At 39.9% G+C, this 15,875-nt stretch overlaps 1 protein-coding gene across 1 annotated transcript in view; it reads left to right on the plus strand.

Annotated features, from left to right (window-relative positions):
* The window catches only part of plxnb1b (plexin b1b), a 43,696-nt gene extending 28,298 nt beyond the window's left edge, over positions 1-15,398 (plus strand). Inside the window, exons 4-38 of the mRNA XM_055221893.1 lie at positions 92-274; positions 536-664; positions 1,203-1,303; positions 1,857-1,989; positions 2,434-2,590; positions 2,707-2,815; positions 2,975-3,083; positions 3,501-4,295; positions 5,191-5,325; positions 5,579-5,701; positions 5,906-5,999; positions 6,233-6,399; positions 6,468-6,619; positions 6,743-6,848; positions 6,933-7,069; positions 7,156-7,332; positions 7,464-7,629; positions 7,713-7,955; positions 8,044-8,223; positions 8,291-8,439; positions 8,535-8,635; positions 9,068-9,285; positions 9,423-9,601; positions 9,682-9,748; positions 10,656-10,802; positions 10,874-11,039; positions 11,562-11,665; positions 11,740-11,824; positions 12,044-12,210; positions 12,348-12,508; positions 12,580-12,727; positions 12,827-12,891; positions 12,974-13,049; positions 13,126-13,200; positions 13,457-15,398. Coding sequence (XP_055077868.1) covers positions 92-274; positions 536-664; positions 1,203-1,303; positions 1,857-1,989; positions 2,434-2,590; positions 2,707-2,815; positions 2,975-3,083; positions 3,501-4,295; positions 5,191-5,325; positions 5,579-5,701; positions 5,906-5,999; positions 6,233-6,399; positions 6,468-6,619; positions 6,743-6,848; positions 6,933-7,069; positions 7,156-7,332; positions 7,464-7,629; positions 7,713-7,955; positions 8,044-8,223; positions 8,291-8,439; positions 8,535-8,635; positions 9,068-9,285; positions 9,423-9,601; positions 9,682-9,748; positions 10,656-10,802; positions 10,874-11,039; positions 11,562-11,665; positions 11,740-11,824; positions 12,044-12,210; positions 12,348-12,508; positions 12,580-12,727; positions 12,827-12,891; positions 12,974-13,049; positions 13,126-13,200; positions 13,457-13,561 — 5,409 coding nt within the window. The 3' untranslated portion in view covers positions 13,562-15,398. The remainder of the gene's footprint in view (positions 1-91; positions 275-535; positions 665-1,202; positions 1,304-1,856; positions 1,990-2,433; positions 2,591-2,706; positions 2,816-2,974; positions 3,084-3,500; positions 4,296-5,190; positions 5,326-5,578; positions 5,702-5,905; positions 6,000-6,232; positions 6,400-6,467; positions 6,620-6,742; positions 6,849-6,932; positions 7,070-7,155; positions 7,333-7,463; positions 7,630-7,712; positions 7,956-8,043; positions 8,224-8,290; positions 8,440-8,534; positions 8,636-9,067; positions 9,286-9,422; positions 9,602-9,681; positions 9,749-10,655; positions 10,803-10,873; positions 11,040-11,561; positions 11,666-11,739; positions 11,825-12,043; positions 12,211-12,347; positions 12,509-12,579; positions 12,728-12,826; positions 12,892-12,973; positions 13,050-13,125; positions 13,201-13,456) is intronic.
* The last annotated feature ends 477 nt before the right edge of the window (positions 15,399-15,875 follow it).

A 15,875-nucleotide genomic window follows, 5' to 3' on the forward strand; every position in this document is an offset into this window, starting at 1 on the left:
AAAGTACTGATTGTAAAATAATAAAGTAAACAAAGGAATCTCACATGATGTTGATTATAATCATTGACACACAGTTTGTGCTCCCTGTTAGAACACCTTGGAGGCGTACCCATGTGGCTCAGACCACACCCCCAGTCCCATGGCCAGCAAGATCTCTGTGGAAGCTGAGACCATCCTCGACAGCCCCTCAGCCCGACTTACTGCTGTGGCAGTCAGCGTGAGGGCGGGACATGTTATCACATTTCTGGGTGACTCGAAAGGGAATCTACATAAGGTACAATGGCATGGAGAGAGTGGATTCCCCCTTCAGAGTTCTTTTGAAATTCACAGGGCCTCCAGTAAAGATGTATAGATTATGAATAAACAGCAGACTAGGTTTAACCTTATATGTTATGCATATTTTAGTCCAGAGGGGAGTAAAACTGAAGTAAACTTTGCATTGGAATGAAATGAATGGGTATAAATATCTGTTTTTAGGCATGCTAGTATCGACATTGCCATGCTGTGGCCCTGCTGACATGATTTTTATTTTTAGGTGTTTTTGGGGCCAAACGGTGAGGTGGAAGAGTACTCCGTGATCTCCATCCAACAGAACACTGCTATCAGTGCAGATCTCATTCTGGACCAGGCAGAGCAGCACCTTTTCATCATGACTCAGAACATGGTACTAAATACTATTATGGGTTAATTTTCATCATTTTCATCTTTCATCATTTTGCTTTTGGTTGGAGCCCAAAATTTTCATTGTTGTTTGCCAAGTGCCTTGTCTCTTGTAACAATTGTTGAAGGCACTATGTAACAAAGTTAGAAAATACACACATTTTTTATTAATTATTCTGTTACTAAATATTATTCCCAGCAGTGAGAAAAATACATTTATAAATATATTTGATTTTCAAGTTAGCTATTGAGCTTCACCCATACATTCTTAAATATCACCTAGTAAAACCGGGCATTGTTTCAGCATTAGTGAAGATCACAAACACATTCCTGAAGTGCCCCCCGTCCCTCCCATAATGAGGCAGAGCAGCAGCAATAACCCCCGGATTATTCTAATGACCGCCGTTAGTGGCCATTGTTGCTGTGGGGAAAATGGGGCACCTATTCTTCTTAATCAGATTTCCCAGAGCTTAGTGTGTGTGTGTGCTCCCTGAATATGACTGGGCTGTGATGGTGTGGTGATAGTTTTGACCTGGTTGCAGCTACAGAAGAGACCAGTGGCCGAGTGCTGGAGGCATGAGGACTGCCACTCCTGTCTCCTGGCCCACGACCCCTACTGCGGCTGGTGCGTCCTGCAAGGAAGGTGAGGCTCAATGAACTAAATAACAGTTAAATACATATATGCATGGACAGTTGACTGAATATCTTTGCTAACATCACAGGAAGGTCATACCTGTGTCATGCTTAGTATTATTACTACATGAATCAAACCATAATATGAAAAACCTATACACTGATTTGCTCTAGTAACATTTTGTGCTCCCCTGAAATACAGATGCAGGATAATTGTGACTTAATTCTGAGAGCAAGTCACTTAAAAAATAAAAATAAAAATAAATAACTACCATTTTTGGGACAGTGAAAAACATTTTTTTATTATACAAAGCCAGATATTCTGCTCTCTGAGAAGTGGACTAGACTAGGGGAATATGAGCTCATGAACCAGAACCAGTGTTTTTACTGGACAGCAGTGTGTGAATATGACAACATGGATAGCAGTGACATCTATTGACTGAAAGAAGAATTACATAACCACAGGGTTCATTCGTTTTCATTGTTATAGTCTTAAATGCTTAAATCTGCATAGAAACACTGTTGCCACTGTTAAAATCTAACATTGCATTTTCCTCTGTTAGGTGCATGTTGCAGTCAGAGTGTGCTCGTGGAGAGCAGTCTGGACAGTGGCTCTGGAGTTTTGACATGGAGCAACAGTGTCTGTCCATTCAAGAGCTCAGCCCTGCCAATGTCAGCAAGGATGAGAGTCACATGGTAAGGGTGTGTCAGTCATGTAACATTACAACAGACTATATCACAATTCACCCTGACTTTTTAATACACTCTGTTTTAAATGTTTATGTTTCATGGCATAGACTGGGGCACATTGATGTGTGCACAGTTGAAAATAGTAAAGGTCAAAATGCTAAAATCAAATATATTAACTGGTGATGATCTTATCTACTCAAATGACAACTACTGTATATATTAAATACCGTAAGTGTGCTGTATTCCAGATAATCCACTTTGATATTTTCTTTCTATTTTTTTCAACTTTTTCTTTCTTTATTCTCATGTCTTTTCCTTGTGAAGTCAATGCAAGATTATTCTGTTCTGCTTTGCTCACATCACATATCAATAAAATGGAACGAGTTCTTTGTCTTTGTCACTAATGCGTAACAAAACACAAATAATATACTACTTGTGTTAATTTTTTAGATATCCCTCATTGTCCCGGGACTTCCTGTGTTGGAGAAAGACGAATTCTACACCTGTTTTTTCCAGAACAGTGAAAGTCCTGCCATGGTCAGCTCCACGGGGGTCTCCTGTCGCTCCCCACAGCCAAGTCGAGTGCCTGCAGTGCCTCCAGGACAAGGTCAGTTTAACTGCAAAATTGTATTGCACTGTACTTTGTACACTGTACAAACTTGCATTACACTGTACTTTTTGTCATGTCTCACCCTCACATTTGTTTTTGTTTTTTTTTGTCAGATTTTGTCAAAGTGGTGCTGTCTCTGCGTTTTGGTAATGTGACGGTAACAGAGAGGGACTTCTTGATCTTTGACTGTCAAGCTGTGAAGCAGCTGTCTGGAAGCATGCCGTAAGTTTTTCTTTTATCCCATGTCCATTTGATATCTGTGCAAGACTTTTAGTAATGGGAAAACTGAGTGCATTTGAACGCTATACAGACAACCTTTATGTTGTTATAAATGTAATGGTCCCGGTGTCACTTGGGAAATATTCTGTCCTCCCTGCGCAGATGTCGAGGGTGTGTCCTGAGCCGCTGGGGCTGTAACTGGTGTGTTCATCAACACATGTGCACACACAAACCCACCTGTGAAGAGGGAGTCATCATTTATAACCAGCATGTAAGTAACTCATCTTATAATAAAACTATTGCATAATAACTACAATAACATTCTTGGTGTTAGACAATAGGTTATTTGTTAAGTGAAGAAAGAATACCCCATATAATAATGATAAAAAAAATAATAAATGCAACGGACTCATACCTGAAATCAAATACAGATGTGCCCATATTTGTTGCTTGTACTGCACATTTTTATAAATATTAAAGAACCAAAGCATGATTTTACACAGTACAGTTAAATGTGATCCATGCATAAACAGGATGTCATTGCCCCTCATTCAGTTTAGATCCCATGGCTTTACCATAATCAAATGCTACGATGTGTATTGTATATTTTTATTATTTTTGCCTTATTTCTTCATTTTTAGTTATTTGTGTCACATCCTAATCTCTCCCATTGTCGCCTCACCCCTAGTTCAAACTCCCTACATCTCCTCCCCCCACCTCCAAAGCCCTGGAGATCATCACCACAGACCTGACGCCCACATCAACAGTTGCCGTGACGACCACCACAGCACCTATCACTACCACTTGGGTGCCCCCAACCCCCACCTTACCCCTAACCACCACCCTTACAATTGCTACAAGTACTACAACTCCTGTCACCACTACTGCTGTTACTGCTACACCAGAGACTACCACCATTCCCATCACCACAGCACCTAGCACCCAGGCTAGTAGTGCCCTTCCCCCCACCATACCTGTTACAGAGGGTCATGCTGAAGAGGAGACCACCAAAATGAATGAAAGTCCAGTTACTCAGGCTGATCAAAGTGGAGAATTAGACCAAGTCATGCCTTTGATGATCCCTCACACTGAACCAGACGCAGTGTCCCAGGAGGTGCTGTCAGAAGAGATGACGGCTATTATCCAAGATGTTTCTGGACCACCCACCTTTGATCCAAATAGTTTTCCTCTACCCACACCTTTCTTCATGGGTGCAGACTCTGAGCCTCTTGAATTACAAACAAGCAACCCACCTCCTAACCCCTCAACTGAAGGCCCCAAGGTGCTGGTGTGGCCAAAAGAAAAAGAAGAGCCAGAAGACCAAATAAAGCAGGTTGAAAATGACACTGCTACGTTTTCAGCTGGCACTGTCCTGTCAGGAGATGGAGAGATGGAGCATGCCCCACCACCCCCCTCCCCTCTTCTCCAGGACTCTGACTCTGAGCCGGACTATCAGTATGACCAAGATGAGGGCTTTCTCCCTGTGAGTTCACACCCATTATCATGCTTTCCTCACTGTTCCAATTGTATTCCCCCATGCATTTTTACTTAAATAGTATGCATTAACAGTATGTTGTGTATCCCAAAAAAGTATTGTTTTTATCGGATTTAGGTCCTAATTAAGGGGTCATAATTAAATGTATCCAACACATCAAATAATCCATACAAAAACACTGTATATGTAAAAGTTATTTTTCCTGGCCCCACCACATGTAGTCATAAGCGCTTATAAGGCTGTACAATGTTATATGAGAGGTAGCTGTCATTATTTATCAGAATAATTATTTGAGGGAAAAGTAATCCAATCCACTTTATTTATATAGTACATTTTATAAATGTTTCCAAAATGCTGCACAGACAATAAAAAGACAGTAAATCCTAAGTAAAAACAATAAAAAGCATTAAAATACAGAAAGTTAAAATGTTTTTAAATTAAATTAAAGACAAAAAGGACTTCACAACTCATGCGGTGTTAAAAGCCAGAGAATAAAATTGGGTCTGAAGATGAGACTTGAAACACTCTTCTGTGGAGGCTGGTCGCACATGTTCCAGAGGTTAGGGCCAGCCACAGAGAAGCCCTTGTCCCCCCTGGTTTTAAGTCTCGTCTTGGGCACCACAAGCTGGAGCTGGCCCTCTGACTTCAGACCGCGTGCAGGTCCGAGTCTGTTTAATAAAGCGTACCTATTTTTAGTAGTTACTCTTTATTAAATAAGAGAGCCATAGTGTGATGTTTGGAAATTGGGTAGAGAATTTTGCTAATGTAGCGGTTGAGAGGCTGAATTGCGTATGTATGCGCCCTAAACCACTGCACAACCCAAGAGCACTGAAACCACCGAATAGACTGTTTGGTTGTGTTTTAATTTGCTGTTATATTACAGGGGGACGAGGGGTCCTATGTTAGCTGGGGAGCCTCTGCATGCCCTTGTGTGGAGAAGATCCAGGGCGTCTCACTGCTGCCCGTCAGAGTCAAGAGGAAGATTACACTTTTGGCACACAACCTGCACCTCTATCAGGTAAAATCTGTCACATTACATTACTTTTGGACAGTGATAAACAGCTAATATGGTTTTTCACTCATGCTTGCTCAAACTACATTTACCTGGTTAGCCTTTTTAATTTTGATGATTGTTATAGTAATCTTTCAGCTTTTTTGTAATTAGGAGAAATAAACGTAATGTAAAATATCACTGCATCTTTCAAGTAGAGCACCAGTGCTAACAATATTTATAACAATGTGCTAATATTGCGATTTGTGTATGTGTGCAGGACTCTGAGCTGGATTACCAGTGTGTGCTCGTGATCGAGGGTCAGACTGTGGTGGTGGATGCTTATGTGGAGATGGATGACATAAACCCATCTAACTTTGACATCACTTGTCAGCTGCATGAGGTAGCTATTTTGTTTATAAGACTTTTGTCAAATTTATGTTTTTGCTCTTTCCACTCTTTTTGTGTAACAATGTACCATAAGATTTGAGTAGGAAAAGAGTATGTAAAATGGAATGTGGTATGAAAAGTAGGAATCTGATGATATGGTAATCCTTTTTTATGTGCATAAATATTGTATTGATATAATCCACTGTGTATTTGCCAGTATGAATACTCAGCCCAGTTGGAGGAGTATAATGCCATGGTTTATGTGAAAAGACGAGACACGTTTCATGTGGACAGCACTCCAGATTTGTACGGTGAGTGCTTAGTGTTTGATTGACAAAACCCGAATAACTTAAAATACTAGAAACATTTCTGTAGTGTCAACTTCTAACACATAACATAAGCGTGTGCTTTTATTTTATTTTTTATTATTATAGCAATGATTATATAATGCCCTTTTTTCATAGCAACTTAATGTAACATTTTGTTCATTTCAAGTTTTATGGATAAATGAACAAGTCTAATTGTAAGTTTGTGCTCTGCTTAGTGACACTGTACAACTGCTCAGTGGGGCGCTCAGACTGCAGCCGCTGCCACACAGCGGATCAGAAGTACGGTTGTGTGTGGTGTGGAGGGGCTCAGGCCAGCTGCGTATACTCTGACACCTGCAGCCAGCTTGTAGAGAAGACATGTCCCGCACCAGTCATACACTCAGTAAGAATCCACTCTGCTGTGAAATCAAGTGGAACTCAACAGAATCCTAATAATACTTTACATGTTAGATTGAACCTCTGTCTGGCCTGTTGGAGGGAGGAACTATGGTTACGATAACTGGCTCTAACCTGGGACAGAAGCCTGAAGATATTCTGCACTCTGTGTCTGTGGCTGGGGTTCCCTGTACAGTCATTCCGAGTCTCTATGAGGTCTCCTCCAGGTACAGCAGAAAAATGTGAAATTCTATATATCGGTATATGGTGAAATCACACTGTCATATCTAGTTACATAATGAGTCAGTAATAAACCTTACAGTAATAACACAACAATGGTGTGTGGTTAGGATTGTTTGCAAGACCAGAGCTAGTGGAGGACTGCTTTCTGGCCATGTGTCTGTCACTGTGACTGGAGGGGAGTTTGGCCGTTCCAGCCAAACCTTCAGTTATCAGGTAAAATTTCTTACTACACTCTGGAGCATTCATTGTGGCTGTAGTGAAAATAGTATAATTAAATGATCTTTATGTTTTGTTTAGGATCCATTTGTCATGGGTTTGTCACCTCTAAGGGGCCCTAAGGCTGGAGGAACCATTCTGAACATTACTGGCCGAAGTTTGCTCACAGGACATCCCACAGACCTCAGCATTACTGTTGGAAGAGTGCACTGTAAAATGTACGTCTTCTGTGCCCCACTGTCTTTGCTTATGCCCATTTCTACCTTTACTTAAATTGTTTCCTCATCTGCACCCTGTGTCCCAGAGTGTCTAAGGTGCACGTATCCAGTGTACAGTGTGAGACAGGCCCCAGTAAGGACATTGGAGAACATCAGCTCACATTGCATTATGGCAACAGTCAGCGTCACCTTCATTCAACTAAGTACCTCTATAGCCCCAATCCCAACATCACCCATGCCTTACCAGCCAACAGCTTCTTTGGGTAAGAATACTGATCCCTAAATTCCACATCTTTATTCATTCTGTTCATATTATACTACTAAACTAACATACAGTAAAGCATGATGAATAATGAATTGGGCATGATTGTAAATCTATTTTTTTTTTCCACAGTGGTGGCCGGGTGATTTATGTGTATGGCTACAACCTGGACGTGGTGCAGAGGCCCAGCATGGTGGTCACCATTTCTCTGTTGGAAACCCCGGTTGCCCAGACTAAAGCCAAGAGCCGTAGGAGGAGAAGTAGACGAAAAAGCAGGAGTGAGCCTGACTTCAAACAGGTCTGTGGATATGGCAAAATTGGTTTTAGTTTATGTTGTGTCACAGTTTGACATAAATTTCTTAATTTGTTTTGTTCTTCCAGTTTGTGGGCTCCTGTGAGGTGAACTCCTCCTCTCTCATCCTGTGCCATTCTCCTGTGGTGGACGCCACTGTGCAGGGTTCAGAGGTCAAAGTAGAGTTTCAGTTGGATAACCTCCGTTTTGACTTCAGTACGCTGAACAGCCAGCCTTTTAGGTATGAGCCCAACCCCATTTTGCAGCCTCTCAACCAGCAGGACCCACTCAAGGTCTACCGCTACAATCCGGGCAGCTTTATCCAACTGGAGGTTTGAATCAAGACCATTTGAGAACTTCTTTTTTACTTGCCATTATTCAAAGTGAACATATAATTTAATTTATAATTCGGGTCCACAGGGTGAGAATCTGGACCTGGCCATGACCAAAGATGAGGTGTTGGTTCAGGTGGGGGAGGGAGTTTGTGCAGTGAAGACTTTAACCAAGAACCACCTGTACTGCGAGCCTCCTCCTCAGCAGCCCACACCCACCACTAATGGAAACAAACGGGAGGGCTCTGACAGCCTGCCTGAGTTCATAGTGAGTCTACAATTGGCTGTTTGTCTGTACTTTAAGAATGTAGTGTAATGTCAAATGCGCATTTCAGGTCCGAATGGGTAACTTGAACTTCTCCCTGGGTAAAGTGCAATATGACAACCCCAGCCTGGCCACTTTTCCTTTGGAGGCTCAGATCGGAGTGGGAGTGGGAGCTTCAATTGTGGCTTTAATCGTCCTCATTATTGTTCTCATCTACAGGTGAATTTAACTCATTTTTGTCACTTAATTTTTGCCATAAATGTAAAAACACAAAACTTACCCCTTTTTATGCTTGCCCAAATGTCTTATTTCAGGAGGAAGAGCAAGCAGGCTCTGAGGGACTATAAAAAAGTCCAGATACAACTGGAGAATCTGGAAACTAGTGTGAGAGACCGCTGCAAGAAAGAGTTCACAGGTAAAACACAAAATAACATATTAATAAATAATAAAATTAATATATTTGGTGTTAAATGGTAGCCTGTCCAGACAAGACTACAAACTTTCCTATTTGGATACAGATGTGTGAAAATCTGTGACCTTTTCTTATCTCCTCGAGTTCCATTGTGCAGATTGGACTGGTGGATTAACCATTCAGAGAAATGCGTTGCCCCTCTGTGTTAAGGCAAACATGGCAATGCGAGTACAAAGAACAAACAAAATCACACAGATTAATATGAAACAGTGCTGCGTATTGCTTAATCAACCTTTGCAAAATGGTTAATTTTGCCTGTTTCATCTTTAAGAGAATTGCTTCTAGCCCTGAAATCAAATTTATCCTCTATACATACTATTTCAGTGTCTCTGAGATTATCTTAAAAACATCTAACATTGTTTTGACTCCTTCCAGACTTGATGACCGAGATGATGGACATGTCAAGTGATCTGGTGGGTTCAGGAATCCCGTTTCTTGACTACCGCATGTACGCAGAACGTATTTTCTTCCCTGGCCACCGGGAGTCCCCACTACGACGGGACTTGGATGTTCAGGAGTGTCGAAGGCAGACTGTGGAGCAGGGTCTGGTGCAACTGTCTAATCTTCTTAACAGCAAACTCTTCCTCACCAAGGTATTCGGTAGCATTTAAAAAAACACTTGAGATTACCCATTCCTTACTTTTTAAATATCAAATGTAATCTTAAAGTCTCATTGTACATCTCTGCAAATGCCCCAGGATTCATTACTGCATGTTCTTTGTACTCATAGTTCATCCACACTCTTGAAAGCCAGCGCACGTTTTCGCCCAGGGATCGGGCTTATGTGGCCTCTCTACTGACAGTGTCCCTCCATGGGAAACTGGAGTACTTCACGGACATCCTGAAGACACTTCTGAATGACCTGGTGGAGCAGTATGTGGCCAAGAACCCCAAACTGATGCTCCGGAGGTCAGAAAATGCTTTAGACAGGAGGAGAAACGTGATTTCACCCACTTAAAATACTGATTTCTACTATTCTATCTTTACAGGACAGAGACTGTAGTAGAGAAGCTGCTCACCAACTGGATGTCCATCTGTCTATATACTTTCCTTAGGGTGATTACCAAAATTATTTCTAGTTGCTAAATGCCAGAATAATGAAAGAAGGATTTTTAAGATGATTACTTTCTTCAACATCAGAGGTTTACAAATATTTCATTAGTATTTAGTACCATTGCCTTTTAAACTGTATGACTTGGGTCGAATGCTTTGGATATCCTTAAACAAACTTGTCATAATAGTTGGCAATAGTTGGAATTTCTCATGTTACACTAAGAATATTAGAGTATTTCAGATAGTGCCTTCAGATATATCCACAGGTGTGTCTCTAATTAACTCAAATGTTGTCAATAAACCAGAAGCTTCCAAAGACATGACCACATCATCTGGCTTTTCCCCAATGCATAGTAATCTTACTGTATGTACATTTCTGACTTTGAAGAAAGTAATTAAACATTTTCTTAATATGTCTGACAGGATTTCATGAAAAAATGTCTCTTTTTATATAGTGTATGTAAACTTCTGGTTTCAACAGTAACTTCAGCGTTATGTGAAATCCAATGATTTTTCTGCTGTTTAATGAATTTAGATACATTCAAACAAATTAAAACTTAAAAGGTTTGAAAGTCCTAGTTAATCAAAATTTATATGAAACTATCCCAATTAGTAAATGAATGATAAAAGAGCCCTAACATCACTGCTGTACTCATCTTTGCCGTGCTACATCTCTGGGAATAAATGTGTTGTCTTTGCACAAGAGTATATTACACTGGCCCCAATCAATATGCAGCTTTTGTAACTGTAAATTCAGCTTTGTACACTGGTCCCTTTACAGATGTTTCAACCTAAACTGATTTATTTGTTTTGCACACACACAGACCCACACACCTTTCTGTTCAATAATCTAACAAACATGTTTTATAGCTCCTTTAAGCCCACTCACCCTCTGCTCTGCATTGCACAGGATTCAGCGGGAGAACCATTATACATGCTGTTCAGGGCCATAAAGCACCAGGTGGATAAAGGACCAGTGGACGCGGTGACAGGAAAGGCCAAGTACACTCTTAATGACAACCGGTTGCTAAGAGAAGATGTTGAATACAAAACCCTGGTATAGTCTTGCAAATGTTGTGTTTATCTGCTGTGGTGGCCCAAGCTTAATTCATGTGTGTTCTGCTGCAGACTCTAAACGTGCTAGTACAGGGCAGTGGACTCAGTGACAGCCAGCCCCTGACCTCCAAAGTGCTGGACTGCGACACCATCACCCAGGTCAAAGAGAAGATCCTGGACCAAGTCTTTAAGGGCACATCCTTCTCACACCGGCCACATGCTGATTCTCTGGATTTAGGTATGAAGCATCAGTATGAAGCTTTTTTTTTTTTATATCTCTCCCAATAATGGTGATACTAAAATGAAAATCTCTATTTCTTTCATATATCTCAAGAGAACATACATTTTACAATGCTCCAGGAACGTGCTTCAAACGTGTATATTTCACAATTTTTATTGTTCATTAATTTATGTTACACCATGTAGCCAAAGCATATTTCTAGTTTGTTCATTGACAATGGCAATAAAGGGCAAAATATCAAGTTGCCTCCGTTTGATTACACTACATGTTTTTGTTTAGATTTTTGAGACAAATTATTTATTCAATGTACTTTTAGCAATTTTGCATTTTTACAATACATATGAAATGTGCTTATAAATGTCTTGGTTGAGGTTGAAGTATCAAAAGAAATCCACCCACAAGCAAAGTGGGTGAAATGTTTTAGCCAAAGACACCACAGCATGGACTGTTTATTGATATCACTCTCAAGCATTAAAATTTGCAAACTACACAAAATATTTTCTGTTTGTGCCAAACCAGAGTGGCGATCAGGAGTAGCCGGGCACCTGATCTTATCAGACGAGGACCTGACCTCGGTAGTACAAGGCAGCTGGAAACGCCTCAACACTTTGCAACACTACAAGGTACCAGCCATCTAGAGAGATCCTAAACCGTAAACAAATACATTTTATGTTATTGACTGATTGTTGCTCTGCAGGTCCCAGATGGGGCTACTCTCGCGCTCATACCTCGACACACCAAGCACATCCATCATGACAACCATGAATACATAGCTGGAGAGAGTGAGTATTAATTTGAAGTAGACTAATATCTTGTCTCATCTTTCTGCTGAAATTTATGTTATGTGATTCTAACGTCTTTCCATTTCTCTACTAAACCTTTTGTAAGGCCCGTTTACCATGTAGACATACAATTTTGACTACTGAAAAAAGCAATACATTTTAATGCTGGACTGCTATTATTATGAACATATCTCATGAATACAAATTTTCACAATGTAGAAACTCCTATGCTGGAGGATGCAGATGAAGGAGGAGTGAGATTGTGGCATCTGGTTAAAGCCAGTGAGGAGCCAGAGCTTCCCAAACATCGCAGAGGGAGCATGAGGGAGAGAGAGAGAGCCAAAGCTATCCCAGAGATCTACCTTACCAGACTACTGTCCATGAAGGTAAACTGTCAGCATAAAACCAGTAAAATTTCATCATGTACATTAAGTAAAGAGATGGGCAGAGTGACAAGCCTCCTCAAACCTCGATGGACGATCAAACAACCAAGTAACCTTAAAACATGCATCTTTTTCTTTAGGGAACATTACAGAAGTTTGTGGATGATCTATTCATGGTGATCCTCAGCACCAGTCGCCCGGTTCCTCTGGCAGTCAAATATTTTTTTGACCTATTGGATGACCAGGCAGGGCAGCACGGCATCACCGACCCTGAGACCATCCACATCTGGAAGACCAACAGGTGCACAAACATGCACACACAAAAGCATTGTTGAGTGAGAGCTCTTCTTCATATCTGCTCTACTTTTCCAGTCTTCCTCTGCGTTTCTGGATCAACATTGTGAAAAATCCTCAGTTCATTTTTGACATCCAAGCTTCAGACCACGTAGATGCTGTGCTCTCAGTCATTGCCCAGACATTCATGGATTCTTGTACGATAGCTGAGCACAAACTGGGAAGAGTAAGATGTTTAAGTCACATATGTGAATAATCATTTGTTGACAGACTTTCTCAAAATAGTGTTGTTGTTTTTTTTGTATTTTGATTTTATTTAATATAGGATTCTCCAATTAACAAACTGCTGTATGCCAGAGACATTCCACGTTACAAGCAAATGGTTGAAAGGTATCTTCCACTTTTTACCTAAAATGTATTTATTAGATTGCTTATTTTTCAGAATGTGTTTTTCATTTGTTGATCTACACAGGTACTATGCTGACATCAGGCAGACAATCTCAGCCAGTGACCAGGAGATGAACTCTGCTCTTGCTGAATTATCGAGGGTCAGTCATCATCGGTTAGGTTGATTTCAGTCTAATACTGTGAATAAACAAACCATCTGACTTTGTGCTGTTTCAGAACTACTCTGGAGAACTAAACTATCTGGTGGCACTGCATGAACTCTACAAGTACATCAATAAATACTACGACCAGGTAAATTATTTAATTATTGCACCCGGAACACAAATTGTATATATGTTGAGTGAATTACCCTGTGTTGCCAAATAATTGGAAGTATATGTTTATTTTGTACATGTACAAAATGTTAGATACTGTACATAAGCCCATAGGCTTTATTAGACAGAGTCATAGCATGGAATGGAAAGAGGGGGAAAGACATGTGGCAAATGGTCAGGGTTGGTAGCCAAACACCAATCCCTTATTTGGTATGTTTTGTTCTTCTCTTCAGATTATAACGGCACTGGAAGAGGACACCACAGCCCAAAAAATGCAGCTGGGATACCGACTCCAGCAGATTGCTGCTGCAGTAGAGAATAAAGTGACAGACTTGTGACACAGAAATAACAGCTCACTGCTGCCTGCTGATTGAGATGGACTCATGTGGGATGGGTATATCAGTGCTGAACAGGACAGTGTTCAGTGGACAGGCCAAGTAATGGACACTGACTAAGAAGTGGATGTGTAGAATGCTTTTCCCAGCAACATTTCATAACTGATATTCCAACTGTTGCCTTATTGGAGTCTACAATGTGACGGTTTGGAACCCCAAACCCCATATCTTTTAGTCTACGTAATACATGCCCAGGCTACTTTCTTTTTAGCAAGTGCAAAGAATACAATTCTGCTTTTAAAAGCAAAAATATTGAATGCCTCAAATTCCCAACACAAAATGGCAGCAACGTGCGCTGTAAGGTTTGTCCAGTTGCAGTTAAAAAAGTGTGAATGCATTTCTGGCTACCAGTGGTGGAAGAACAGGGTACAGCACTGAAGTACCATTAGAGTAATAAGAAAGTATTTCACACAGATTTTGAAATCTATTAAACAGTCAATGATCAGTCAGTGATCTTGATAAAGATTTGTGCAGATTTTATCAAAGCAACTGAATTGATTTAATTTTTCTAGTGATTTGTTTGTTCAACGCCAGGTCTTGAACTCAAAACCTTTTATACAGAATGTCATTATGAATGTACAGATATCTGATCTCAAATGTAGTAATATAAAAGTGAAAATATCCACTGTAAAAATGTACTAAAGTCACTTGTACTTTTACTTTCCACCACTGCTTGCTACTATTGTATATTTTATGAAAAGTTGCCAAACTTTTAAAACTAAATGCAATTTTAAAATGATCATTATGTCTTATTTCAGAGTTAATGTCTTCCCATGTAATTCTGTTCATGTCTATGCAGCTGTCTACCTCAGCCTCATGCTGCATCATTTTTTGCATCAATTAAATATATTTTTGCCAACAATATATTGATCAGCTGTAACTAGCAATACTTCTGCACAGGAACAGTTGCCATTTTTAAAAAGTAGGCTGGAATCCTAGCGAGAACTACCAAGGTTTTTTGTTTTTTATTTAACATTCCTTTTAACAAATATATTTAATGAAATAGGGCATTTTGCAGGACTTAGGGCTGCTCAATATTGGAAAATATTGCAATATGGCTGTTATGTACTGAAATATTAATATTGATATCGGAATATAGGTTTTAACACACCATTTCAGTTATAACAAAAAGTACATACCTTAAATTACTAGTCCAACTGTCAGAATAACATAAAAGAACATAGACAAAACCAAGAATAAATCTAGGCAAACTTTGGACTATGGAAAATCATTAATCAAATTTGACTTTGTTTTTAAAAGTACATTTCTGTCAGATGCTGTACTTTGGTGAGATTGCAAAATAATTTATTTTATGAAATTAATTATTTCGTTTGCCAATATTGCAATTTCAGTACTTTAGATGCATATTGTGCAGCCCTAATGTAATTGACAAATGGAATAAGTATAGTGATAACACTGCAACCGGAGCTTTAGCAATAATGCCTTATGTGGCAAGACATTGGGGTCATCCAGTATGTGTGCCAACAGTTTATTTATATATCCAAGAGACTTTGCACTCAAATTTTGCAAGTGCTGTTAGGCTTCATCATTAGGCTTTATCATGGCTCAGATTATAGGCTCTGTGATGAACTGAGGGACACTAAACTGCTGCACGGCTGGATACTAGAACAGGCTCCCAGAGACGGCTACTGTATATGGATGTGTGTATTTTGTTTATATTGTATATAGTGATTTCAGATGAAACTGTAGTGATTTAACCTAAGAGAATGTTATTCTCACACATTGTGATGGAATAAAGTATTCTAAGTATTTCATTGAATGACTTGTCACTTGGACTAAAGGGTTGACAGAAATTGTATTCATGTTTTGCATTACTTAAATTATTTACGAGCTTGCACTATATCTACTTAATGCAGGGATAATTCAATGAAAATGTATTAAGACTGTTTTTGAAACTTGTAGACACCAGAGGGCGCAATTGATTTAAAAATGGATGTTGCTTTGTGAATCATGAGTCTACTTTTGTTGTGAGGAGCCAATGGACATCAAGTAAACTCATTGGCTTGATTTCTTTTGGCCCATTTATGCCATTTTCCATTATGCATAGGCCTTCATGTGAAAATCCCATAACTGTACGGATTGTTTCATTAGGTGTGTTTCATTTTACCGCAGAGGTGAGCCGCTTATTCAACAATAGAACATTCTAGGTCGTGATCGTCAAAAGGCTCAAATCGTAGCATATGGAGACACGCTGGGCCCACACAAACAGCCTCCCACTGAGCTTCTTCAGACTAAA

The sequence above is a fragment of the Periophthalmus magnuspinnatus genome, chromosome 5 (genome assembly GCF_009829125.3).
Source record: "Periophthalmus magnuspinnatus isolate fPerMag1 chromosome 5, fPerMag1.2.pri, whole genome shotgun sequence".
NCBI lineage: Eukaryota > Metazoa > Chordata > Actinopteri > Gobiiformes > Gobiidae > Periophthalmus > Periophthalmus magnuspinnatus.